This window comes from Protomyctophum bolini, assembly GCF_963924005.1.
Source record: "Protomyctophum bolini genome assembly, chromosome: 7".
NCBI lineage: Eukaryota > Metazoa > Chordata > Actinopteri > Myctophiformes > Myctophidae > Protomyctophum > Protomyctophum bolini.
Window position 1 is genome coordinate 28,066,645 of NC_137868.1, and position 26,277 is coordinate 28,092,921.

At 41.6% G+C, this 26,277-nt stretch overlaps 1 protein-coding gene across 2 annotated transcripts in view; it reads left to right on the top strand.

The window, feature by feature from the left end:
* Window positions 1–26,277, top strand: part of LOC308318455 (transmembrane protein 65-like) — a 31,653-nt gene that overhangs the window by 347 nt on the left and 5,029 nt on the right. Inside the window, exons 2-8 of one of the 2 annotated variants that reach the window (XM_080768014.1) lie at window positions 221–548; window positions 5,044–5,097; window positions 16,587–16,631; window positions 18,218–18,285; window positions 19,133–19,187; window positions 23,273–23,315; window positions 25,695–25,800. In XM_080768014.1, coding sequence (XP_080624140.1) covers window positions 251–548; window positions 5,044–5,097; window positions 16,587–16,631; window positions 18,218–18,285; window positions 19,133–19,187; window positions 23,273–23,315; window positions 25,695–25,800 — 669 coding nt within the window. In that variant the 5' untranslated portion in view covers window positions 221–250. The remainder of the gene's footprint in view (window positions 1–220; window positions 549–5,043; window positions 5,098–16,586; window positions 16,632–18,217; window positions 18,286–19,132; window positions 19,188–23,272; window positions 23,316–25,694; window positions 25,801–26,277) is intronic. The other variant, XM_080768015.1, reaches the window with a different exon arrangement.

A 26,277-nucleotide genomic window follows, 5' to 3' on the forward strand; every position in this document is an offset into this window, starting at 1 on the left:
GGGCCTGCATTTTGTCCTTAAATGACCCATTCTCAGTTTCGCTCCAGATGTATTGGCTAATGACGCGATGTGTTATTTGAATTTCACTGTAGCACTAGCGAGTAGTAGACCTATACTACTGTAAGAAAGTCATACATTTTAATGTAGCGCCTCATATCGTGTCACAACAACGTGTTGTGTTCATAAATTACAGCCTTGTCTTCCAAATATTCCCCCATAGATCCTTGGCGCTTCTTACCTCTTGCCAGAGATGCTGCCCAGCCTGTGGAGAGCTGTGCGACCCGCTCTCTCGCTCAGAGCGAGTACCGGGCTGCAGGCTAGAGCCGGCCATAACCCAGCTGCTATGCCTTCACCACCCCCACCCCACTGTCTACCGGCGATGTTTGTGCACAATGTGCAGAGGTGTAACATGGGCACACATCCACAGGAGATAGAGCCACTGAACTCGCCACAGGGAGCTAAGGACTTTATTTATAGTCTTCAGGCTGCAGAACGCACCTGCCTGCTACGGGAACTACACAAGTTCGAGTCCATACTCATAGCTCAAGGTAAGCAACGGTCGGAGAGTACATTAAAGCTGCAGTTATGGATACACAAGCACGAACTTGAAATTTTGGCTAATATCCAATAGATTAGATTAGATTCAATTTATTGTCACTACACATACAAATACTTTGACAATAACAGAATAAACTCAATAATATTGCATGTTCAACTCAAATTGATCAATGCAGAATGATTAATTTATAGGATTAATTATGATTAAGTTATAATCAGTTATAATCGGTTTAATATGTGTAATTAGGCTAATTAGACTAATACACATATTAAACCAATAATAACTTATTCTGGGTGCAGATGCAGATTTATAGTAGTAGGCCTATTGTAAAAAAAAAAAAAAAAAAAAGTTTCCAACTTCATTGTTTCCCCAAATGGCATTTTCAGCTTCACATTCAAATATTGAATATTGAAGCCAATATTTCATTTTTAAGGCCAATATTGTCCAATACCGTTTCGATGAACGATTAGGCCTAATCGTGACGTGCACCCCTAGCTACAGTCCATGACTTTAATGTCCTACCTGGGTTTTAACTTTTGACTTCAAGACCAAATCTACTGTCTGAATGACCAGACCGCTCATTCAGTAGTAGGCTACACTGGTTACCTGTGGTGAATATTAACCTGAATTTAATATACAGCTACAGGCCTGTGCTGATATTTATGACAAGCCTCTCCAGCATAATCTGTTGCATAAATCATCTTGTGACATCTACCCATGGCTATTGATACTATCTGTTTTGCAGTGTGACAAAGCAGCCTACATGGCTAGTGAATCCTCTGGCCTGAATAGCTAATGAACTGTTACTGTAGTGCAGTGGGTGCAGAGCAGGTGCCCGTGTGTTGGTTCCCACAGCACTAACTTGCTGGCTGGCAGCTCTTGGTGTCTTTGGCAGTGTCCTGCTATAGTCTCTGGCTGCTATTTTCTGGCTCACCCATGGCATTCTATCATACAGATTCTTGTGGGTAATAATATCAAACATGTGTACTCTTGTTGATGTTAAGTACTGAATGCAACATTCTGGTGTACCACCCATTTAGAGACTTCTGCAGGGTTGGCTTCAGGGTCCAGCTTTCACTGCCGTATAGGAGAACAGACTCTACCGTTGCATAGAAGAAGCTACATTTGATTTGAAGGGAGAGGTTGGAGTTCCATACGCTGGCTGGGGCATGTCGTTCAGGGCCCTAGTCCATGAAAAGTAATAATTGGTAGCAAATTAGCAATTTAATAAACAGTCCTATATAGGCAAATGTACAGCATAGCCAAGGCTGTGCACAGACTTTTGGTAGGGCAGATGCCCTAATGGGGGTGGTAGTGGGTGTTGGGCTGTATGAGGGTTCGAGGTGCCCTTGAGTAGCACATACTGTAGTACAGTACAATATTATCTGTGTATATTGTATTGCTGTTGCTATAACACATTCTTATGGACATGCCATGCCACACCAACAGTTCTCTGCTTGTGACATTTCCCCCCCCCCCGTTGGATACTTTATTTACAGGTTGCTAATAAACACAGTGGTACAATTTCACAACGAATGATTCACTCATGACTTGTTTCAGCATTTCAGCACCATATCAACAGTAATGAATGATCAACTGTAAGGTATTGAAGACTGAAGAGAAAGAGATATTACATTCCATGTAATCAACCGATATCTTTATCAGACAAAAGATTGTCAAACTGTCTCAAAGCTCTTTTGTTGGAGCTTGCTCACGACAACGCCTGCCTTTTTTTCCAATCATGCATCGACCAGGACAGAGAGAGACACACACACACACACACACACACACACACACACGCACACAAACGTGCATTGCTTGCGGTCGCTCTTCCCGACCACAAAGTCCTTCACCTAGCGTCAACAGGCTTTCCACCTTGGAGGAAAGCCACATTTGCAATTGAATGCCTGAACTGCAAACTACAAACAAGTGTTCCACTGCTGCTGCGGTGTGTGGGTGAATATGAAGTACATAGAGCACCCAAGTCCTGACATCACTGTCAGTAGAGGGCGACAGTCCACAGGTTCGTGTACTTTTTATTTGTATTGTAATCTCCATAGGGGGATTTTAGATCGCCTCATATAAGAACTGTGTTTGAAAAATAAACCGATCACCCCGGGCTTTTCACTCATATGGATATGAAGCATCGATTTAAGGTGGAAATGTACAAATATACCCAAAGAGTAACAAAATAAGCATTAGAAACGAGTTAAACAACCCAGAAACTACATTTCCGGGTAGGCGGGGTTGCTGCATCTGCCCTTCGCACAACAGAAACTGAATGTTAATTAGGTTTATTTTTATTTTATTGATATTTAATATATTATATTATTATATTCATGAATGGACATCTTTAACGATGCACAGCCACTCCCCCTGACAGAAAGGCAGAGGTGGTCGGTTTATTTTTCAAACACAGTTCTTATATGAAGCGACCTAAAATTGCCCTATGGGGATTACAATGCAAAAAAATACATGAACCTGTGTATTGGCGCCCTCTGCTGAAAGTGACGTCAGACTTTGGTGCTCTATTGTGAAGCATATTTGAGTGGTTAGAATACCACTTACCATTTTGAGAGAGTATGGCGGAGAGTATCTGTGGTTTAGCAAGAGGCATATTAGCAATGAGAGACATAGGCATCAGAAAGGGCACATTCTCCTACACTAAGGCAATTGCTCAGGTGCTCAGGGCAGGCTTCTACAGGTATGTGAGCAGTCTGTGCACTTAGCTTAACATGTCCAGAGCCCGGGCAGAAGCCTTTTGTGGCGATTCTGGACAACCGTGGGTCCGACTGACTCGACACTGCACTCCCTGCTGTGGGGATGTAGAACGTGTGTGTCGATTCTGTCGAATTGTGAAGTCGGTGGGGCGAACGGTTCGCGAGTTACATAGATTACAGACGTACATACGTACGTACCTACGTACAGACAGAGATGTGGTGCATTTCTAGATAGACTATAGATAGATAGAAATTAACAACTAGAAACGTGTTTTCCAGGTAAAATTGCTTTTGGCTCTGTGTTGCATAGAAGCCCCTCTACTTTAATGTGTGGTTAAGATTTGGGACAGATTAGATCTTTTCATGATAAGGAATAAGGATGCACAAACCTGACCAAAATCTAATTGGATTAAACTGCTTTGGCAAAGATTGCTCAAATATACTGTAATATATTGTTGCTGTCAGGCAAAATGTCTCTCCATCTTTCAGATTTAAAATGTAATCGTTTTTCAGTAAATCAATACCTACTTCACGAGTGTTTCACAAAAGTAGTGCCGATCTACAAGCTCACAGTCAGTTTTAGCTAACATGTGCTTCATGTACTGTAGTTTCTTAGAGCTTTCCCTTCATGATGAATATTTCTGTATATCACAGCACACCAACAGTCAATGTTGCTGTGCTAGACAATGCCAATGTCTAGTGGTGCTTTGTCTTGCACCAATCAGATTGTGGTCAATGTTGACGTGTGCAGCTGTGGGCAGGCATAAGTCTTAATAAGAGTCTATGATTAGCCAAAATGTAATCAGGGAAGGCTTATGCCCCATGCTTGAGATGGTACAAATTATGCTTTTATTGATTGGAGCAGAGCAGACATTCTCCAAGCTGCACTCTGTCTGTACAGTGAGACATAACAATCACACCCGTGTCATACATCACATTCTGTGCTCAGCCAATCACAATCACATTCCGTGGTACAAACACTGCATAGGAGGGGCCCCTCAAAAATTAACTAAGATTATAAACTAAGATTATACTGAATGGCAATGAGAAATATGATGGTGAATATGGTGGCAGTCACGTTAATGAGAACAATGGCAATGATCATGATAATGACAGAAGGGGTGTGTCACGGTACGCTCCTCTGGACTTTGTCTGTGTTACTTGTATTTGTGTTCTGTACCTTATTTTGTAGTTTTGTTCCTAGGGTTTCCTGTCTGCCTTGTTTGCTGTCTCCTGCCTTGTCTCACCTCCCTGTATTAGTGTAACTAGCCACCTGTGTTCTGTTGTCTGTTAGCCTATCCCAGTGTTGATTGTGTGTTTCAGTTCACCTGTGTGTAGTTAGTCTTGTCTATATGCCCCAGTGTTTTCAGCTCCTTGTCAGTTCGTCGTTGTGAATGATGTGGTCAGTTCCTTGTGTTTCCCTAGTTAGTTATTCCAAGTCCTAGTTATTCCAAGTTATTTCACATGTGCGTTTTTGAGAATTAAAACCACTTGAATTCACTCCTCTGTCTGTGCCTGGTTCGTTCTGCGTGTCCACATCGTGACAGGGTGAAGAAGATGAAGATTAAGGCAGTTTTACATAATGGCTAATGGCTACATGGTGCTGATAGTCTGTGTTCCATGTACACTAAATCATGGAGGAGCTTAGTAGTTTGTGTCTGAATTCCTACTACCAAAGAATGTGGCTGTTGATAAGCCCAGATAAATACTATTGTTGATCATATTCCTGTGGTTGTTTCTCCACCAACATTACTTCCTATCCAGTTCCTGGTTTTTCTCTTCAGGAATCAGTTTGTGCCCCCAGCACCCACAAGCAAAGTAAGTTGTTTGTATAGTTGTTTGTTTGTACAGTCACAGAAAGTACCCTTGATTGACTTGGATGAACCTATCATAATTTCTCCTCTTACCATTTTGTTGCTCCCATCTCTCCTGGTTTTACTCGTCCCACACATTTAGGAATTTATTTAAGAAAAAGCCATTTTTGGAGGAGCGGCCTCAAAGGGACCCGGCCCCAACCTGGGCGTGGTGTCCCACGCTGATTAAAAACAATTTCACTGTCATACTGTACTTGGGTGGCGATCTATTAGGGCAACCAGACAATATAATTGCCAGACTGTATTTAAAGTAAGTAACCCCAAAAAGCTTTGTATTTATTATTCCACCCCCTGTGACATGTGGGTCAATATACTGTACAATGTACATCACCAGACATCCTCATCATACTGTACTTATTTAGCTACTCAAGCCCATACTGTTTCTTCAGTGTGGTCGGTGCAACCACTTCTCTATAGTAGTTAGTGTGGTTGCTATAGGCAACACACTATTGTTCTCGGTCTGATAATTATTTTCTTGAAAAGTAAAGTAAAGCTTTCGGTCATGCTTCACACACTGTTGTCATGCTTCACACACTGTTGTCATGCTTCACACACTGTTGTCATGCTTCACACACTGTTGTCATGCTTCACACACTGTTGTCATGCTTCACACACTGTTGTGTCATGCTTCACACACTGTTGTCATGCTTCACACACTGTTGTCATGCTTCACACACTGTTGTCATGCTTCACACACTGTTGTCATGCTTCACATGCAGGGCCGGATTTACAGTTGTAGGGTCCCTCGGGCTAGACCAATTCTGACATCTGCATAGACTCCATATTTTGACCCACTGTTGTCCAGAACCGCCACAAAAGTCCTCTGCCCGGGCTCTGGGCAGGGCCCCTGCCCAGGCTCCCACGGGCACTGCCCCCCCGGGCACCGCTCTAGTAATATAAATGGTAAGACGGAATTCAGTCCCCAGTGGATTCCTCGCGACGCGCATCTCGTGATTTGTGTCAGTGAAACCACACTTGCAATTTCCCAGAATGGCACCTTTCTAGTTACATCCTGTTTTGTGCTGTTTTTAACAGTGATGTGTTTATTTATTGTCTCGTCTGGACTGACCCGAACAAAATTAATTTCCCTTGTGGATAAAATAAAGGATATCTATCTATTATCTAACAGCCATCTTTTCTTATAAAGATTACTCTTGATGCAACATCAACAAGAGCACGAAGAGCTTCTGAGCAGCATTTCCTTTTGGTGGTATTTACACGACTATTTGAACTCATGGTACATTGTACTTTCTGTCCACAATTTGTAATTGGAATTAATGACAATGAAGCAGAAAAATAAATAAATAGTAATTAAAAAAAATCACACTTGTATGAAGGGAGGGGTGCTCTTATCGTCATACATCATTATACATCACATTCCGTGCTCGGCCAATCAAATCATCACAGATGTGGTACACACAAACGCAAAGCTGGGCATAGGAGGGGTTAGCACCCCTCAAAAGTCACACTTGTGTGAAGTTAGTTTGCTTAAATGCTGTAAACAAACATTAAAAGTCCATAGACTTGGCTGCCTAATGACGTAGCCTAATTTCAAAAGCCAGACGTTCAAGCCCCTCAAAAACCACTATGGCCATTATAAAATCTTTTCAACAGAATTACTGAACATGAATGCAGTGTGTTATTGTATATAAAATATAAAGTTGGTTCAGTTGGTTTATTACAGTTTTCGAAAAATAAACTGTAATAAACTATCAATGCAAACTGAATATGGGAGCTTTACATCAAGGGAAAGTACAGCAACCTAATTCTTTTCAGTGTTAAAAATGCCCGTTAGAAAATGTGTTGATCAAGATGACTATACTGACATGAGTACTGTGTGCAGAGGACAGCATTAAAGGGGCCTGTCTGGCTGGGACTTTATTGCTGACACACTCACCTTCAGAGCTCCTGTTACTGTACTTACCCTGTATGAACTGTACTGTACCTTGATTGGATGGTTTACTGTTGGGCTGTCCTGTTGGCTGACTCACTGACTGAGCTCAGTGACCTATTGATAGAAATAGGACTACCCCACAGGGGGCATAAAGTCACCTGGAAGTTCATCTTTATCTCAGTTCACCGCTGAGGATTTATTGTATACACTATGCAGGCTGGCTGTTATTTGGTTGGTCGCTATATCCTATTATGTATGTATTTTTGGCTGGTGCACTGAATGGCTCACATTGTTGTTGATTGACTGCCAGCCTGGTTTGTGGACACAACTTTATACAAAAACAAGATTGTCATCCTAGGTTTAAGTTACACAGTGTAGGTTAGCTGGCTGACTGGTTCACTCTCCACACTGGTTGATTGGTTGCCTTATTTGCTTTTACCTTCATCTTCATTCAAGGTTGTACTTATATCTAGTTTTACTGTACTGCAGGGTGTTGGTTTGTCTAGCTCACTATGATTGCCTGGCTATCCACTCTCGGCGGCGGCGGTGGCAGTGGCAGTGGCTCAGGGCGGGGTAGAGTGGTCGGATGGTAACCGCAAGGTTGCCAGTTCGAACCCGGGCTTCCCCATAGTTAGTGTCAAAGTGTCCTTAATTGAGCAAGACACTGAACCCCTAATTGCTCCTGATGTGCTGGTTGGTACCTTGCATGGTTTCCGACCTATAGCATATAATAGGTCTGTGTCAGGGAGCTGTGGTGAACTGTGTTGCCCTGTGCTTCCTTAGTCCTCCCGTTGTAAACAGTGTTAGGCAGGGAATGCGTTGTCTCCTTTGGTAGTTTGATAGATACTCTATGGACATTTATTGTCCTCTGCAAGTATCTTTATGCGTTACCTTGTGATGACTTTAACAAGTCAAATTTCCCCTTATTATATTATTATTACAGTCCCTTATCCTGTGGTTGAATCTTCTATAATATAGATGATTCAGGGGAGAGGGGAAATTTATAACGTTCAAAGGGTGTAAAATGAGATGAGAGGAAGGTTGTACTTCATGGACGTGAATCAGAGACAGGAGATTATCAGGTGTTCTACTGTGAGAGGTACTTGAAAAGAGAGGGAAGATAGTGTGGCAGAGTCGGGTAGACATTCTAATGACCTTGAGTTGTTCATCATGAAGCTGGACACGTGTTAACACACCATGCACAAATGGTTTCTATAGGAACTATTCCATTTCTCACACGGGAGACCAGATGCATGTTCTCTGTTAGATCTACACAGTCTAGAAATTAGATTTAAGATTACTCTCCTCGATTGACCTCCAACAACAACTGTGAAATTGATAAGGAATTAAATCCCTCGCCTGAATTCACTGTTTCAGGCTGTTTGAGAGAAAGTATGAGGGGCAAACATTGTATGAATAAATTACATTCTGCTGACTCATACAATACTGTAGTGCTAATAATGTCCAGACAGTGATGCATAATTATAATTTATAATGATCTCTATGAAGACGATATTATCACAATGAACCATTTACACAACACAGAATACACTTAAATTGTGTGCCCACACAACACTTTCAAAATAGTGACCCAGGGTGCCCACTTTTTACATTAAACAAATACAAAAACCATTGTTTTTTGTTTGTTTTTCCTACGTCCACAGACGTCTTTGGCACTGCATAGCGGTAATTTCCAGGACGTTTGTGGACATCTTGGGCTCAAAATGTGTTTTTAATATTTCCAGTTCAATACATTGTAGGTGTAAAACAGTGTAATGTCTCACTACCTGCCTCAAGTAAGTATATTACACAAACCTACACGACAGCCTCAGTCACGATCTCCATAATCCCTGCTGGTTGTGTCCTTCGTATGTGCCCTTGTCCCCAGAGTGAGCTGTAACCTTTCTGCACATTAATGCATACAGTAGGTGCTGAAGTGACAGTCCAAGGGTGATACCGGGTTTGAGCAGTCTCTTGACGATGAAGCACGAAGCAGCACTTAAATCCACATCGTGGCCAGGGTTCTGTATGCTGTGTAGTATAAAACGTTGACATAAGCGGCCTGTATATTGTTCAGTTCTAGCTGTCACACACGGACACTAGTTAGTTATTTTTATTTTATTTATTAAAATAAAAAAACAGCAAAAATGGGTGATTGACATCTTTCCCGTTGCCAGTAGACTAGTAGCATTCTGTGCCCGAAAATGGGAGAAAATGAACCTACCCGGGTGTTGTGTTTCCTTTCCACAGCTAAATACCCGTAACTACTGCAAAGTCATTTGACACGCTGGAATTAAAGCAAATTTTCCCACTAAAGACCATTGGGACTTCTTGGGTTATTTTGTCCAGTGGGGAAAAGGATTAACTTGCAGTTTGCCAGGCGATGACAGGCTGTTTGTTTGCCTGCCAATGGCTGGCTTGTCTAAGTCAGGGGTTCTCAACGATTTTGGCTATAGGGACCCCCGGAAATGCTTTGGGCATGTCTCGCATTATTAGGCCTTCTTATACATATTTTCTCACTGTCTCCAGCTAGTTGCTTTGCTGTTCATTAGGGACTCGGATATGTGTTTATTATTAGTTTGTTTGTTTGTTAGCTTGTGTGTCTACTTTGTTAAAGCTCCCAGCATTTCTGGCTAATCAGCATTTCAGGAATAGATGGGTATGCTCCTAGATTGCTATCTGTCTCATGCAGTACTGTTAGTAAACCCTCCCACACACACTAATTCTACATTATTCTGCAGCTTTCTGCACCTGTGCTCTAGTCTAAATTGTATGTTAAAAAGTATCGAACCATTGAATTGTACAGCCATCTAATAACTTATTATCATACTATAATTCTGACAATGTGTGTCTGTCTGTGTGTCACGGTGACTGCCGTAGCTCCTCACTGCCTGCAACAATCACTCCCACTTTTCACAAAGGCATTGACCAAACATTATAAATTATAAATTATAAATGACTAATGAATTTATTAGTGAATAAAAAATGCGAAAACGCACCCAGGGCGCAGTACCCCCCGCTGCAAGTATTTCACTATGGGTAAGGGCTAGTTTCTTTAATTTCTAAGAATGGAGCTTATATATCACTTATTCTTACAAGCTTCATGGGGACTTTATCATCTATCTTAACTATAAAGGCAAGTCTGTGTGTACGTCTGTACGTCTGCAATCCACGTAACTCGAGAACCGTTCGCCACACCTACTTCAAATTCTACACACGCGTTCCACCCCCCCCCTGCAGTGTCCGGTGCGTGCACAGTTTCACTGCACTTGGGCCCTGTGGTCATGATTTGCAGCATTTTGTTCAAAACAGGCCACTCCTGAAAACTTTGGAAGGCAATCTTAGCCAAGTGTAGAATCTGATCAGACTCCAATCAGACTCGTCTTGAGCACATGAATACAGAGATCATGTGGACCGATTTGCGTGAGATTTGGATGAAATCTGTGCGACTAATATAAACAAATGTGTTTTACAGAAATGGACCTCATGGTGGCGCTATAACTGGGAGATGTGGAAAATGCAGGGAAAATGTTTTGCCATGGCCTCTAGTGAGTGCATACAAAGTTGTACACAAATCGATAGTTATAGGTAAAAACAGGAATTGCCCTGTTATAGCACCACCGTAAGGCTGTTTTGTAAAAAATTAAGTGGCATGTCGTCCTCTGCCTAGTGGAAATGTGCGTGTATAATTTCACAGAAATTGCATGCTGTGTTCTTAGCCAATCAGGAAATTCAGGATGGAATATGGGAAATGGTGCAGATCCGTGTTGATCACATGACTATGGAGATAGTGTATACCAACTTGCGTGATGTATGGATACAATGTGTACGAGTAATCTACAGAAATCTGTTTTGTCAAAATCGGCCTCATGGTAGCAGTGCACTATAACAGGCCATTGTGGAATATTTGGGACAGAGGTTCGTCGTTGGCATCCAGGGAGTGTGTGTGCACAGTTTGGCTAAGATGGGGCCAACGGTGCCGGAGATTAGCTGGTAACGGACGGACGGAGTGCAAAACATACTCTCTCTCCATGCCTTTGGCCTGGTGGAGACAATAACGTTGGGAACTGTCGTGTAATTTCTATAAATGAACCAAGCCTTAGAGGGGTAAAAGTTACATGGCGCATATTAAAACCCAGGCCTTTGTCTTAAAACCGTTTGAAGCTCCCTCCGGGACAAAGGGTTTCACACGTCACAAGAATTGTCATCACTATGAATGCATCTGCTACTTCTATGCTAGATTTCTCTAGACGGTTCCATTGTGTAAATCTTGGTTAAAGACACTGAGGAAAAAACTTAAGGAAACCTTTAAAACTAGTTTATAATTATTAATAGTTATACTCATACTAGATATAAGCTATAACTATTAATAAGGAGTGCAATTGATGTACTGATTGAAAACGTACTAGGAGATTATAGTTATAGCTTTTACTCGGTTTAAATGGTTTTAATCCCCTCCTAGAGAAATCTGTTCAGTCATGCATAGTTCCGTTTTTAAACATTGCTTAGATTTTTAAACTGTGTGTCATAAAAGTAAGTTCTGGTAGTTGGTAACTATGTATTCTTAGATTAGCAATTAGGTATTTTGTATAGAGTTAAGCCTCGATATAAGGACGGGCCATTTCCTGGTCCCGCCTCTCTCTAAACCGGAAAGCCAGAAGGCTGGTTTCCATGTCCGGAGGAGGCGGGACCCGAAATAAGTATATAACCAGGAGAGCGGGGTTCAAATGGGGCTGATCTGGACCGGGCTCTCGACTTTGGGCAACAGAGAGCGGTGCGTGTTTTATCCAGGAAGTCCGGGAGAGTGTTTGTCTCTCGTGTGTTGTTTGCTGTGAGCGGAGTGACTTTTCCTGCAAAATAAAGTCTATCCTTACAAATCCAATTGGAGCTGGTCAACGTGTCTTCCTGAACGAAAGTATACCACAGAACTGTTACAGGTTATGACATCCGTAGTGGCATGTTTCTCATTAGGATAGGATAAAAGGTAGCAAAAGTATATCTCTACAACACTGGCTATAAAACTTCCAATTTACCTCCCAAAGAATGGCCAAAGTTATGAAACGACATTCACAAGTATGTTTAAGGGCAGCATGTTTGAAATTACATTTCAACCAGTTGCAGTTCAACCTTGACACTGATGAACAGAAACGTCAGTAATCACTGCTGGAATTGTGCCTGCTGAAGAATCTACCTCATTATTTTCAGTCATGAAATGAGTACCCGGCTATGGGTGAGGGTGTTTCATGTTTTTCCAATGCCATACATCTTTTGAGAATACTGTGGAAAATTGGAAATGTCCTTGGCTATATTGTTGATGGCTGGAGTCTTTCTATTGATGTGGTTCCAATGGACCAGAGCTATCTCAGATGCACAACAGACTCACACCTACTGTAGATTCTCCAACAGGGGTCTTACACAGTTTCCAGGCCAAGGACCCCTTTGACCGAGAGACGAAGCAGGGACCCCCACTACATATATTGCATAAAATGTTGTTGCATAACTTGCATGTTAAACTTTCTTGTGTTTTTGAGAAGGCCTTCCATGAAACTTGAGAGGATTACAAAGCTAGCTCACCGCATACAGTATAGTTGATTGTCTCATCAATGTCTGTTGACCGCTGAGAGTAACTTGGAAGTCATCCACAGGTTTTAGGATTCAAGGGATTTAACATTATTTTACACATTTATTTTGACATGGCGTTTTACATTATGTTAACATTATGGGTCGCCTCGCTCCAAGTGATGTTTGAGTAGGTTTTTGTAAATTTCACTTTCAATTTTCACGTCTATGGACCGAAGATAAGGCACTTTCTGTGCTGCGCTATAGAGGCACCAATTTGGGGTTGATTGGATGTTGTTCATGTCATAAAATATTTTATATAAATCCCATATATCATGAACTTCATGATATATGGCATTTATATAATGTTTTTTACTGCGATGGCTCGACTGGGGAGACATGAACACGTGTGTGTGACTATGTGAGAGAAAGAGAGAAGAGTTTATGTGCTGCCACCTGCCTCGTCTACTTTATTACTGTACAGTAATATTAGCTTATATTTTGTTTGTAACTGAGCCTTTCTATGTCTATGGAATGGAACATCAAAATCCTGTTCGAGGATTATTGTCACATGAAGGTCATTAGGTCATTTGTGTCTAATTTGGCGAACATATAATTTTCAGCAAGAAACAGTGACATTTATAGTATTTATATGGGTGTAAATGAAATTGCCTTTGGGCTCTGCATTATTCAGAGGCTCCTCAATGTCAGACCCAGGGACAGGACACACATAGTGGTTGCACCACTCAAATCTAAATGATGCGTGACATATCTGCATTAGCTCAGCTGCTCAACCCCTCTTTCCTTGTGCGCCACATAGAAAAACGTTCACGACATTCAAATTGTGGCATGTACGAGTGAGTGTGCATATGGATGAGACGAGCACAAAGATGGCAGGCACGTGGTGGGACAGCTTGCCCATGTCTCATTGATAATGTATTACTAAGCACCAGTTTGTTTGATATTTAACCATTAGTGATTTTGCATCACCATTATATAAAACGAAATAAGTACAGAACATTGATTGCATACAGTAGTACATTGGTCAAGTAGTACAAGAGTAAACTTATTTTGACTTCTGGTTGGATGATTTAAAAATAAAACTCTTAGAGTAACATAGGCATTGAGCTATAAATACAAAGCAGGCTCCCGACATGTCAGACTGGCAGAAACCACATTCTGTATAAATTCATGCCTCCAAAAGGAGTTAACTGGGAAGAAGAAAAACACCTTTTTCAATGGAGGGGACTTTAAATAACTTTTCCCTCTAATTTGAAACTCCAGAAGACACCATGCCGTTCACAGGGCTTTTGGGACACCATGCAATAACAGCAGATCAATGCTGGGGGCAACCCCATTAAATGCTTCTATGAGTCCCAAAGGATGGGGAGAAATAATGAAAATATCGATATTGCGTTGGCTTTTTAAATGTGATTCTGCTGCATTCTTTCATTTTGGCCTCATTCTTCATACGTGAGCGTTGCGCATGCACACACACACACACACACGCACTCGAGTTTGATCTTTTACTCCACTGCCCTCGCTAGTCCAACGCATACTACTGAATGGAGAGACTATGAGGGTGTGAAGTAGCCTGGGTAAACACACTCCCCCTGCTGGACAACGTTTCATTCTGCCAGGATGCAAATCTGGCGAGGGGGGAGGGGTTTACCCAGGCTAGGTGTGAAGTGCATAGAGCTATAAAGGATAGAGACCAAGGGGCCAGCCTTGCACTCCAATGTTGAAGCGCTGGGCCCTAGTGGTAAGAGGAAGGACTGCAGGCGGACCCGTGGATTCTTGACGAGGAAACCCCGTGCAACCGAGCGCCCAATGTTAAAGCCCAGCTGCACTTCCGCATTTGGACACCAAAATTTGGTGTCCAAATGCTGAATCAGCGAAAAAATGTGGAAATAGACGGTCCTTCCGGCAGCCTTCCGGGTGCTTCAAAACACCACTGAGCAACTACCACTGACATGAATAGCGGAGGGGGCGGAGCTTCGCGCCAGTTCAGTCTCTATCCTTTTAATACTCTATGATAGAGACCGAACTGGAGCGCTAGCCCCGCCCCCAAGCTATTCATTTGAATAATTTCAGTGGAAGTTGCTCAGTGGAGTTTTGAAGCACCCGGAAGACTGCCGGAAGTGTAATTATAACTCAATGGCTTTAGTGAGCGGAAGTTTAGCCTAGCCCCGGGCTTACACACGTGACATCATGATCGTCTGTCCACCTCCATTAAAGTGCTGTAATTCCACATTTCGCCAGTAGGTAGTGGCATCTTCAATGTTGGATAGCCTTACTGGGGGCTTGGTGAAGTGCATTTAACTGCTGGCTAATCTTTGAGATACAGGTATTGGGCTTGGCTGAATCCACCATTCCTTCGCCGGCTCAAACAACACATTGGAATTGTATTACGGAAGTATCGAGACATCGCCAGGCACTTCTTCTCACCTGACAGTTTCATCAGGAGGGCGCAACAGTTCAACACCCTCTTTCCCAGTTCCACTCCCTGCTGAACAACAGACACCAAAACAACCTGTAGGAGTTGCTAGCGCAATGATAGTTATCGCCCTCTCCACCATGGCTTCCCGCCAGCGAACACGGCCAATTGTGTTTGTTGGTTGGTGGGCACACTGGGCAGGAACTTTCCCCCTGACACAGCTGTAACTAATCTGTCTGTTTAGCAGCCTAACTGATCCAAGGGCAGCTAATCAGGTGTACTCTAGTTTTATGAGTCTGGGACCAGTGCCACAGAAGCTCTGAAAAGGACTTGCTTCATCACCAGCTTATTCTCAAGGGCCTGTCAGGCAAAGTGTATGCTTCTCTGCTCTTGACTGAGTTGGCTCTATCAATCTACTGTACGCCACTGATTTCAGATTCCCTCATACTGTATGGTTGGCACAAACAAAATGTAAATTTAAAACGTATAAAATGCTAAGGCACAATAAGGTAAAATTACCTGAAATTCATTCTGCTTTCAGTAGCATGTGATGTGTCAAACTACTAAACTAGGGGGTTTTCATGATTCTGAATCCATTCCAAGCATTCGTTTTGCACAAAAACAGCCATAGCCACTTGCCCAATTGTGCTCAAATGTGCTGACCTCATCAATAAAGCACACAACTATTAATATTGCTTATTATTATATATATATATATATTAATATATAGTCCAGGGTTGTTGTGTGTTAAACTACTGCTACAATCAAAATCGTACACCTCCCTGTGCATGCGTGTGTGCGTGCATCTCACATGTATCTTGATGAAAGGGCCCTTATTGAGGTGAATTGTCTTCCATTGTGTCAGCATTATGACAGCCACAGCCCTGGGCTGAGCTGGTAATGTGACCCAGTACAGTAGTTTATGAAAGACAAGAAGGGGGAAGGGGCTGGAGAGAAGTAATTAGGGGAGGTGAAGAGTTGGTGGAATGGGATGGAAGAAGGTGTTTTTATTTGTGTTGGAGGGGTAACGATAGATGGACCTTTTCAATGGCCTTCCCCAATCAGTAAATAGAAGCAATTTCACGCTGCCCAAGAGTGAAATAAAAATATTGCTTTTTCCACATATGCATGAATGCATGACATTCACCAGTTCATTAAAATACATACAGTAGGCCTGCTTGAAGATAACTGGAATGGTACAGTATATAATGTATTTCTCTGTCTCTATCACTCGGCCTTACACTGTCGTTCTCTCTCTTTCACATGCACATGATGATCATATTTCGAAGCCCTGACAGTGCTCCTGTACGATCAAATTGACAGTTTGTGACAACACATTTTCTGTCTTACTCACAGGGAGGAGAGGAAAGGTTGTCTGCTCCTTCCTCTCTCCTACTCAAGTCTGTTTTCTCTCCATGTCTCTCTAACCTATTGCCTGTCTTGAATGATTTTGGTTTTGCCATTTCTGACATTTACACTCTCCCCATAGAGAGCAGGCATTTTTTGTTTATAATCAGAATAATTCTCTCTTTCTCAATTCCAGGGCAGATTGAAATTGCGCCACCAACCCAAGCCCAGTTAAGATATGGTGAGACTGCTTTTATTCTGTATTATGTTTTTATTTTGTTTTTGTAAAGCGTCATTGATTAGGTATAAATGTAGAAAAGTGCTATTTGTATTATTATTACTAGGCTGATTCCCATTGGGAACAATGCCTATTGGGAATTTGTTTAAACAGTTACATTGACTGTATCACAACATTACCAAATTATTATCACAGATGCAAATATTGTCCATGTATTTGTAGCTCTGGGGTCATGAACAAGAACACTCCTACGCAGAGGTCTACGTCACACAGACAGAAAGACTTTTGTTTGTAGTGTTCAAGCTTCTCCGTAGGAGAGGGGAGAAAAGAATAAACTGTCCCCCTGCTTCTAGATGTGTGCTCTGCCCAGCAGCTCATATAGCCACGTGGTGATGTTTTGCAGGAAAAAGACTGTCATACCTAATAATATATCTTTACAGTATAATAACAGCGGAGGTAACATCAACAGTCCTGTACATTGTGCTGTTGCATGTTGGGTTGGTCACACTATAGAAGACACTACAGTTCCTAGTGCTATCCCACTTTATTTTTTGTTAATTGTTTTGTGTGGGTTTTTTCTTTTCTTTTCTTTTCGCCTCTTCTCCATGCTACTGGGTAGAAGCTTTTTCAGGGCTGGGCTTTGAGACACCTCAAGCGCTTGCCAGTCTGCATCATCTCAAACAGACTGTTTTCGGGGAGTTACTTGTCTGCCGTGATTCTTTTAGGCCTACTTAGGCGTCTGCTGTATAGAGCAGTCCCCCCTCGAGAGACCCGGAAAATAATTCACAGTTAATTTTCCTCATAGACTTTTCAAAAAGTATATATTTAAAGACGTTTACGTGGACAAAGCCAACTCGAGTTGTGACAAATCATGACGATAAACACAATGTTTTGGGCCGAACAAATAATTAGAAAGAAGAAAAAAACACTTTTCTTTTGTTGTTTTTCTTCTTTGTAATTATTTGTTTGGTCCAAAATATTGTGTTTGTTTTCATGATTTGTCATGAATACTAAATAAATACTTTTTGAAATGTCTATGGGTAAAATGCATTGTGAATTATTTCCTGGGCCTGGCGTCGTCATGAAAGGAGGTGGGACTGCGACGCTCTATATATCCAACAATTACATAAGGGGGCTCCCTGTGGTCCGCTCAGTCGCACGCACCACCTCTCGGAAGGACTCGCAGGTCCCGAGAGTGCCTAGTTCCATAGCAGACAGTGATGCCTCGGATTTGCCTCCTGCCACTAAGGGGGTATGGGTGTGAAAGCACCCCTACTCACAAGGGCAACACGTCCTCTAACCTCTGTGCACTGACACAACGCATGGGTACCGAGGCTAGTGCTGCACTGAAGGCCTCATGGGAAAGTTAATCAGAGACCTTGCAGGAGATTTTTTACAGTAAACTAAAAGGCAAAGTGAAGCCATTTATAAGCACCGACATGACCTAACCTAACTTCCATTGTTTGTCAAATTCGATACTGAGAAGGATAGATACATTTTCATGAAACTTAGTGGACACATAAACAGAATCTGAAAACTCTCCAGTCTTTGTTTGTTGGCTGAGTGTTTTTACATTTATTCTGTTACAGTTCTAATCCACAACGCAATCCCTTTCGTTGGATTTGGATTCTTGGACAATGCCATCATGATTGTTGCAGTAAGTCTCTCTCTACACTGTTCTGCAGTGATTTTCAAAATATTTGTGCCCAAGCACATACACAACGTGTTGCATCGGTTGTTTACAAAAGTGATGGGTGGGGCACCCGCTGTCCTAGTGGTCCAGGTGCATGCCCACATATAGGCTCTGGCCTGACAGTGTGTCGCTTGTTTGAGTCCCGTTCATGACGTCCTTTTCTGCATGTCTCTCCCTTCTCTCTCTATAAGCTTTCACTGTTATATTTTTCACAATAAGTCAATAACCATTCCAGAACCTTTACCAAATTCTGGTCATTAGTCATAGTCTGGCCAAAAAAGACACAGGCATCAGAAATGTAGACCTACCTACCGCAAATGTATATATTAATTGATGTCATTTAAAGTTTATACATACAGTTTCTGAGGACATTTTCCAAATTTTGGCAGTAGGGCACTATAGCATTTGTTTTGGAGCGGTATTGTGAAATATAATTTTAAAGATAGATTAATTTAACTATATGTTTTGCTCAATGTCTTCAATCTCTCTCTGTATTACTGTCTCACAAAGTCGTCTCTGTTTCTCTCAATGTGTCTGCCATTTATTGCTGTAGCCTAGTATCTCTTTCTTTAACTCGTATTTAATCTGCCTGCCTCTGTGGCTGATAGGCATAATCATACCAGTGTTATTGCAATGCACTTCTGAAGTCTCTCCAAGAAACCATTACAGAGCAAAACAACAATCTGTTGAAATTGCCAAACAAGGACATTGAATGGGACTGCACTCAGACAGCAGAGCTTTGAAAATGAATACTTTTATATGCTGTCAAATTGTGTGTGTGTGTGTGTACTTACTTATTGATATTCCCCAGGGCACACAGATTGAGCTATCCATTGGTGTGATCCTGGGAATCTCAACTATGGCAGGTAAGACATCCCAAAGATTTTCAGTAGACTTAAGTTTTCAGACATATAAGTAATGCTATGTGTTTCCCTATCGGCTAGCTAATTAGGATAACAGTGGACTCCACAATCTTGAATTCATGAGTATTTGAGAAGTAGCCTGTGACACTTAATCTGCACTGCAGCCTAATTAAGGGGATCTCACACTGAAGCTCTGAGATACAGTAGGGACTCTGTTGTTGTAAGTTGGTTGTTAAATTGGTGAAGTATTAATATACTGTGTGAAGCTATATTCTACCATTGGTGCATGTCCAAGCACTCTCATTTGACGACTGAGGTGATGGTAAAATGTCAGGTTGAAGCTTTGATGGTCAAGCGGCTGACAAATTAAAATAAGTTTGATGCATTGATTAGCCTTTAACCTTTGCCACTTTTTTAGCAAATTACAGAAAAAAATTAATGAAAAAAAGAGTTCTTTAGATTAATTTATCGTACTTTTGGTGGTGAAAACGCCAAAAGGAGCATTTAGAGCCAACAGTAGATCAGATAAATGTATTCTACCATTGGAGCATGTCCAAGCACTGTTGATTGACAACAAATGATTGCATCAATGTCAACTGTGCTGTGGTGCCCATGTCATGTGGTCTTATCTATGGGTCTAGCTGCAGACATTTCCTCAAATTTACCAAATGGAAAATCTCAACTAAACTAACCAGGATGACATGATCAGAATTTCCAATATTTTTAAGAAAATGTATAACTTACATGTTAATATAGTACATTGTTAATATATTCAGTGAATATTTTCTCACAGTCTTTGAGAGCTCAGAGGGATTTGTAAAACCTTATTCAGCATAAGATGTAAGTAAGCTTTGAGATGTCTGCAGATTAGCTTTCTCCCCGAGTCCCCATCTGATTTTTAATCCATTTCCTTTCCCCCTCATTTCCATAAACTATTCACATACCAAAACCGTTTTGTTTTGGAGTTAGGCTATTATGGCGGCCCCTAATATATATAAGTCCCCGGGCTTCACAGTTAGGGTGGGTGACAGTGTGGTCACAAATAGGGAAGAGGTCACTTACTTGGGTTTTATACTAGATAACAAACTCACGGGTGAAAAAATGGCAATGAAAGTGATCTCAAAGGTCAACCAGAGAACTCGTTTCTTGGGCAGGATATCCCCTTATGTCAACAGCAGTGCTATGAGGACCTTGGCCGGTGCCCTCATCCAGTGCCACTTTGACTATGCGTGTACTTCATGGTACAGAGGTATCTCCACGCTTTTGAAAACAAAGCTGCAGACCTCCCAAAACAAGCTTGTGAGGTTACTACTAAAATTGAACCCCAGGTCTCATCTTACCTCTGCCCACTTTAGTAGCCTGGGATGGCTAAGGGTGGAGGAGAGAGTATCTCAGCTCTCATTGTGTCTGGTCTTCAAGATCCTAGGTGCCTCTGTTCCAGAGTACCTGATGGGCTACCTGCCAAGAGTGAGGGATGCTCACAGGTACTCAACCAGAGGAAGTCCTTATGATCTAGTTCCCCCCAGTTTCAGGACACCAAGGAAAAAAATATTTTTTCTACGCAGCCACTACTCTGTGGAATGCACTCCCTCCAGCCCTGAAATCCCTAAATTCTATTGCAATATTTAGGAAAGACCTGAAATCATGGCTCCATCTACACACTCACTGGTCATAGTTAGCTTCCGACCCTGGATAGCCCATCTCCCATGCTCAGGACTATTCTCTCAGGGTACCTCTTGTCCTATGTATATAGCTCCCAGCCTTATATATAAGGATTATTTATTATATGTTACATGGTTGTTTTGTCTGTACAGTATGTATGTGTATAGTTTCATGTTACAAAGTGGACCACAATGGAAACAAGCGAAGGCTTTTTTGTGTCTAAGTCCATTTGGCGTTTTTTTTAAATGATGTAATTTTCTGTAATTTTTCTTAAACTGCCAATAAAGTATTCTATCTATCTATCTATCTATATGCATAATATTGTACCTACCAACACAACCATCAGAATGGATGAAAAGTAGCATAGTCAGCAGCACTCACAAACACACCAAATGCAGCCACAACCTAACATTGCTTAGTCAGCATGTGCCCTCTGTTGACTCAGCTGATGGGACTGTATAGACAGTAGCAGGCCAGGTAGTAGAGACACATTCAGAGTGAGATCCAGAAGCTTTTACTATTACAAGATGTAAGATCTTCTAGACTTATTAGTGTTGTATTATATGGTTGCTTGCTAGTTTAATACAGTACAAAGGTTTGCAACTTTGCAAGACAGAAATAACTATCGATCCTTGGACTACTAGATGAAGAGAAAACAAACAATTCTGTCATCCCTCTTTCCACTGTGTAGTGTCTAGTGCAGTGGGGTCCGGGCACCCCCTGGGGACAAGGGAATTATGGGCAAAGCAGACCAAGGCAAGTACAGAGCCAAAGGTCAAGTATTGAGGGTATAAGAGGTCAAATGTCTGAAAATACGAATCCAACATAGTACAAAAAATAATCTATAAATAAACAACAAAAAAAGCATTAATTTACACAACACTGATGATAGTGCTGTCAAACACATCTATGAAACGATCTATGAAAACGTTTAATCTGCAATATAATTGTACACAATATGTAGTGGAGATCCCTGCTCCCGGTCCTTGAAAATGTTGAAGGGCCCTGGTTAAAAACCTATTTATACCAGCTATTATATAATAGCCTATCCACAAGAAATCTCATACGGGGGTAGTCACTCCCTGGCACACATTATTTTTCAGATGAGGTTTTGCGGACAAATGCATATATTCATTTGGGAGTCTTGTCTTGTGGTTTGAGAACCACAGGTCTGGTGAAGCTGAATTACCACAGACAGTGAGGAAGAATACTAAAGCAGCTCTGTGGCTCTGTGACCCTCTTCTGTTTACACCAAATCTGGGAAACCATTGGCAATAAAAAGGGAAAAACAGCACACTCTTTTGTCTGTCTCGATAGACAGACAAACACCTGATATCACAGCCTCTGTACCTCAGCGTCACGAATGGAACTGGGTCCATCTAAATTCATTAAATTAAGCATTGTATTTGGTGTCCATTTTTATCCCTCTTGCTATCCATGCAGTTTAGCTCATTAACCCATTGATGCCTGAGGCCGAATCTGGGAACGCCTTCTAGGGCCTGACTTAAGGTTTCTGAAAACCTTCAAATTCGGATGATTGTTTTTTAAATAGTTATGTTGCTACATGTATAGCAATAGCTGATGAGACACAGAGAGCGCGCCGGCATCAAGGGTAGAACAACGTATACGTTGCACCAGGTGTCAATGGGTTAAACCAACCTAGGAGTTGAATTAAATGTGCACAATTTGTACAGTAGATAACAAAAGGTCACTGCAATTATTCATCTAAAGGTTTTGCTACTTGTCATATTTCATTCCACTATTTAAATTCGTCCTATTATCTTAATGTTTTCATGTGGTCTGGACTGGAGGAAGTGTCTGGATGTTTCTGAAAGGGAACTTTAGTTTTTTGCACATGTATTTGTGTTAATTTGGGCCGATAGAGATTGTGTTTTACAAGAAGAAAAATGTAAGTGCCCACAAGTGCTCTATGTGGGTAAAATATAGCAGTCAGAGCAGTACGTTTGCATGGACAACTGACCTTGGCGAGCTGTAATTATATTTAAGAACCTTGTTTCCATAATGAAGATTGCATGGCTGGCTGCCTTCTCTAGTGGTAATAAAACAACATTGTTGATCATTTGCATCTGTAATGAAAATGCCTAAACTAGCTCATTCTGGCCACAAGGGTGTAGTATAGGTTCCATTTATGTGGTAATTATTCAGCACAACAGGTGTTTTAAATGAATAGATAGTCAGTATGAGCCAGTAGATGTGGTAAAGTTGTTTTTCTTTTGTAAATATTCACCTTGTTGCAATAAGCTCATTGCAGTACTTGCAGTCAATATTTCACTTCCTAATTTCGGAAACGGCAAAAATAAAAAAGGACCGTTTCATGTGATGGTGTCATACAAACTGTCATAATTGATTACGACATTGATTTTCTCTCTTTGTTTCTCTATCTATCTCCACCTGTCTCTTTCCAGCTGCTGCTTTAGGCAACCTGGTATCTGATCTGGCAGGACTTGGGTAAGAATTTTACACAGACAACAAAGTCACTTTGTACACTTTGTACACTACGCATAGTAAATACTTACATACACACATACATCTGAAACAGACCCCATTTATACACCACATACAGAATACAATACATACACCTAAATCTTATAGTAGAAACTGAAATCTATCAGTGCAGCATTAGACTAATTAAGCAATGTGCACTTTAGTACAATTTACTATAGGAAAATTGGTCAATAACTTTGGTACAATTTACTATAGGAAAATTGGTCAATAACTTTGGTACAATTTACTATAGGAAAATTGGTCAATGACAACATACTAGCCGAATTTATGCTAACCCTCTGATAATAACGTGAGTTAATGGTAACATTGTCATTTGGCTGCTGGTATTTTCTTTGACACTGCTTTTGACATTCACTACACGGTTTAGACCCCCCCCCCCCCCCCCCCCCCCACACACACACACACACACACACACACACACACACACACACACACACACACACACTGCCAAAACGATTTTACTACAATATAAATGACATTTGGCAACACACTGGTTGTCTGGTACAATTCCCAATTCATAGCACCATGTGTGAATAATGTAACTTAACTGGCAGAGGAGATAAACAAGACGTTCACCCAGTGTGCATCCATTGCACTCATTGGACTGCGTAATTGCACTCCCATTTTTCTTTGGGTGGGGGTATCTTAGTGAGTTTTGAGTAGAGAGGCCCTCTGGTAAATAGAATATGGTTCAAACCTTCCAGCCCCAGGCTGTGTATTGAAGTGTTGCTGGGCAAGACTTAACACCTACAGTAACTGTTCCCCCCCTTGAGTCGGGAGCTTATCATAATCAGCTATCAGCAGTGTGAAGCTGAAACTGAATTTCCTCTATAGGATTATAAAATATCTCAAATCCTCCCAAAACAAAGTTTTGTTCAATAAACCCATGTGAATTGGTGAGTATTCGTTTTTTGTAGAAATAGCCACAAGTATCAGGTCCTTACAGACGAGCGTCAAGTTACAGTAGATCAATACATTTGTGGTAAATACCCAGTGCTCCTCCTCAGTGGCTTATTAGCCAGGCTAGAGAGGAGACACAGTAGACAGATGAGGAGAGACAAGCAATGAAAGATCTGAGACACTTTTCATCTTTCCATCAATGGGTATTTCCCTTCCTGTATTCTTGTTTTGACATCAGCTCAGTAGAAGACTGATGAGGCTAGCTAGCGGGTCTGACCTTCGTATTCTCTCAGCGTGCGTGCGTGCATGCGTGCGTGCGCGCGCGCGTGTGTGTGTGTGTGTGTGTGTGTGCGCTTACTAAACATACAGTACAAAAAGGCTATTCATTGTGACAGATGAGATGTATGCTGGTGAGTGTGGAGGTTGTTTGTAAACCATGGAGTTCGGGTAATAATGGCCTCTCCCTCACTGCAGAAGTGGGGGAGACGTAAGCACACTGTTATCCAGCAACATTTGCTCGGGCTCGGAACACTTTGAATTTATGTCGGCATCACTTTTAGGCTATACCCATCACTAAGAGAAATATCTACGAAGCAGAATGCCTGCAACACTCCAAATTCGATGGAAGTCTTTAAGGTGCACGGCTCAATAATATTATGGAATAGATAAAGTGCCCCTCAGGGCACAGGTCTCCACCAGGGCAGGGCAGGTCAGGTTGTGGCCTCCTGGTTGCGCTATAATAGGCCAATGTGAAAAGGGTGCAATTTTTCTTACGCCTGGGATACAATTGGATGATTTGAGGCATTTTAATTGTTCCAAAGATGTGTTTAGCAAAAATCCACCAGGCCAATGTGAAAAGGGTGGGATATATTCCTCAGCCTTGTAGGAAAGTCTGTGAAAGATTTAATGTAAATTGCACGCTGCGTTCATGATTTGAGGCTTTTTGTTCAAAACGGGCCAATCCTGCAAACTTTTAAAGCAATTAGGATGGAATATGAAATATCAGATCCGTCTTGAACACATGACTATAGGCCTCCTGGTGGCGCTATAACAGGCCGTTCTGGAAGTTTTGGTTTTTTTTGGCTGATATGTGGCAGCCTGTTTCATTGTCAATGGCATTCAATGTTTGTGTTTTGCATGGCATTCAATGTTTGTGTTTTGCAAACAAAAAACTGTCCATTCATTGTCAATGGCATTCAATGTTGACATAGAAGTTTTTTAAATAAAATAGGAAACATCATGGACTGCTTATAAAACCTCACAAAATGTAACCACAAATTAAAACCTATAGAAATAATACTTTTTTGTGAGTAGTTATAAGTTTGTGAGGTCTTATGTGACTCTCTCTGGAACTTTGATATTTCATATCTACTCCATTTCCATTTCTCTCTCTTCTCTCTGTCTCTTTCTCCTGTTCTGTAGGCTAGCCGGTTACGTGGAGGCCCTGGCGTATCGGCTGGGGATGCGGATTCCTGATCTCAGCCCGAAACAGGCTGATATGTGGCAGACCAGAGTCAGTGCTCACTCAGTAAGCAACCATTACTATATTGTACCAGTCCAAGTCCCACAATCCTCTTAGGGGCCGTGTCTACAGAGATGTTTTTTCCATGTTTTGAATTGTTTTCAATGGGAATTGGGAACGCAGTGTTTTTGCTTAGGCATTCACGTGGCATTTATATCTGCTTGCTGAGAGCTGAAATATTTTCAACTTGGGCGTTTGGAAGCGTTTTTAGGCAAGCACCTTGGTGTTTTACAGTATACAGTATTCTCTGTCCAAGGCTCTCCCAGGGGAAAAGATCGGTGATGTTTGGTGAAGTCTCATGTTTAATAGTTTCTTCACAGTACACACACACACACACACACACACACACACACACACACACACAGAGGAGTCTACTGCTAATGGCACTGTTCTGCCCCTACGTGAGAGGAAATAAATCTCCTCACCATAGGTAGGTTCTAAACAGATTCCTAAATTACTCTACCTGCCTGGTTAAATGAAGTA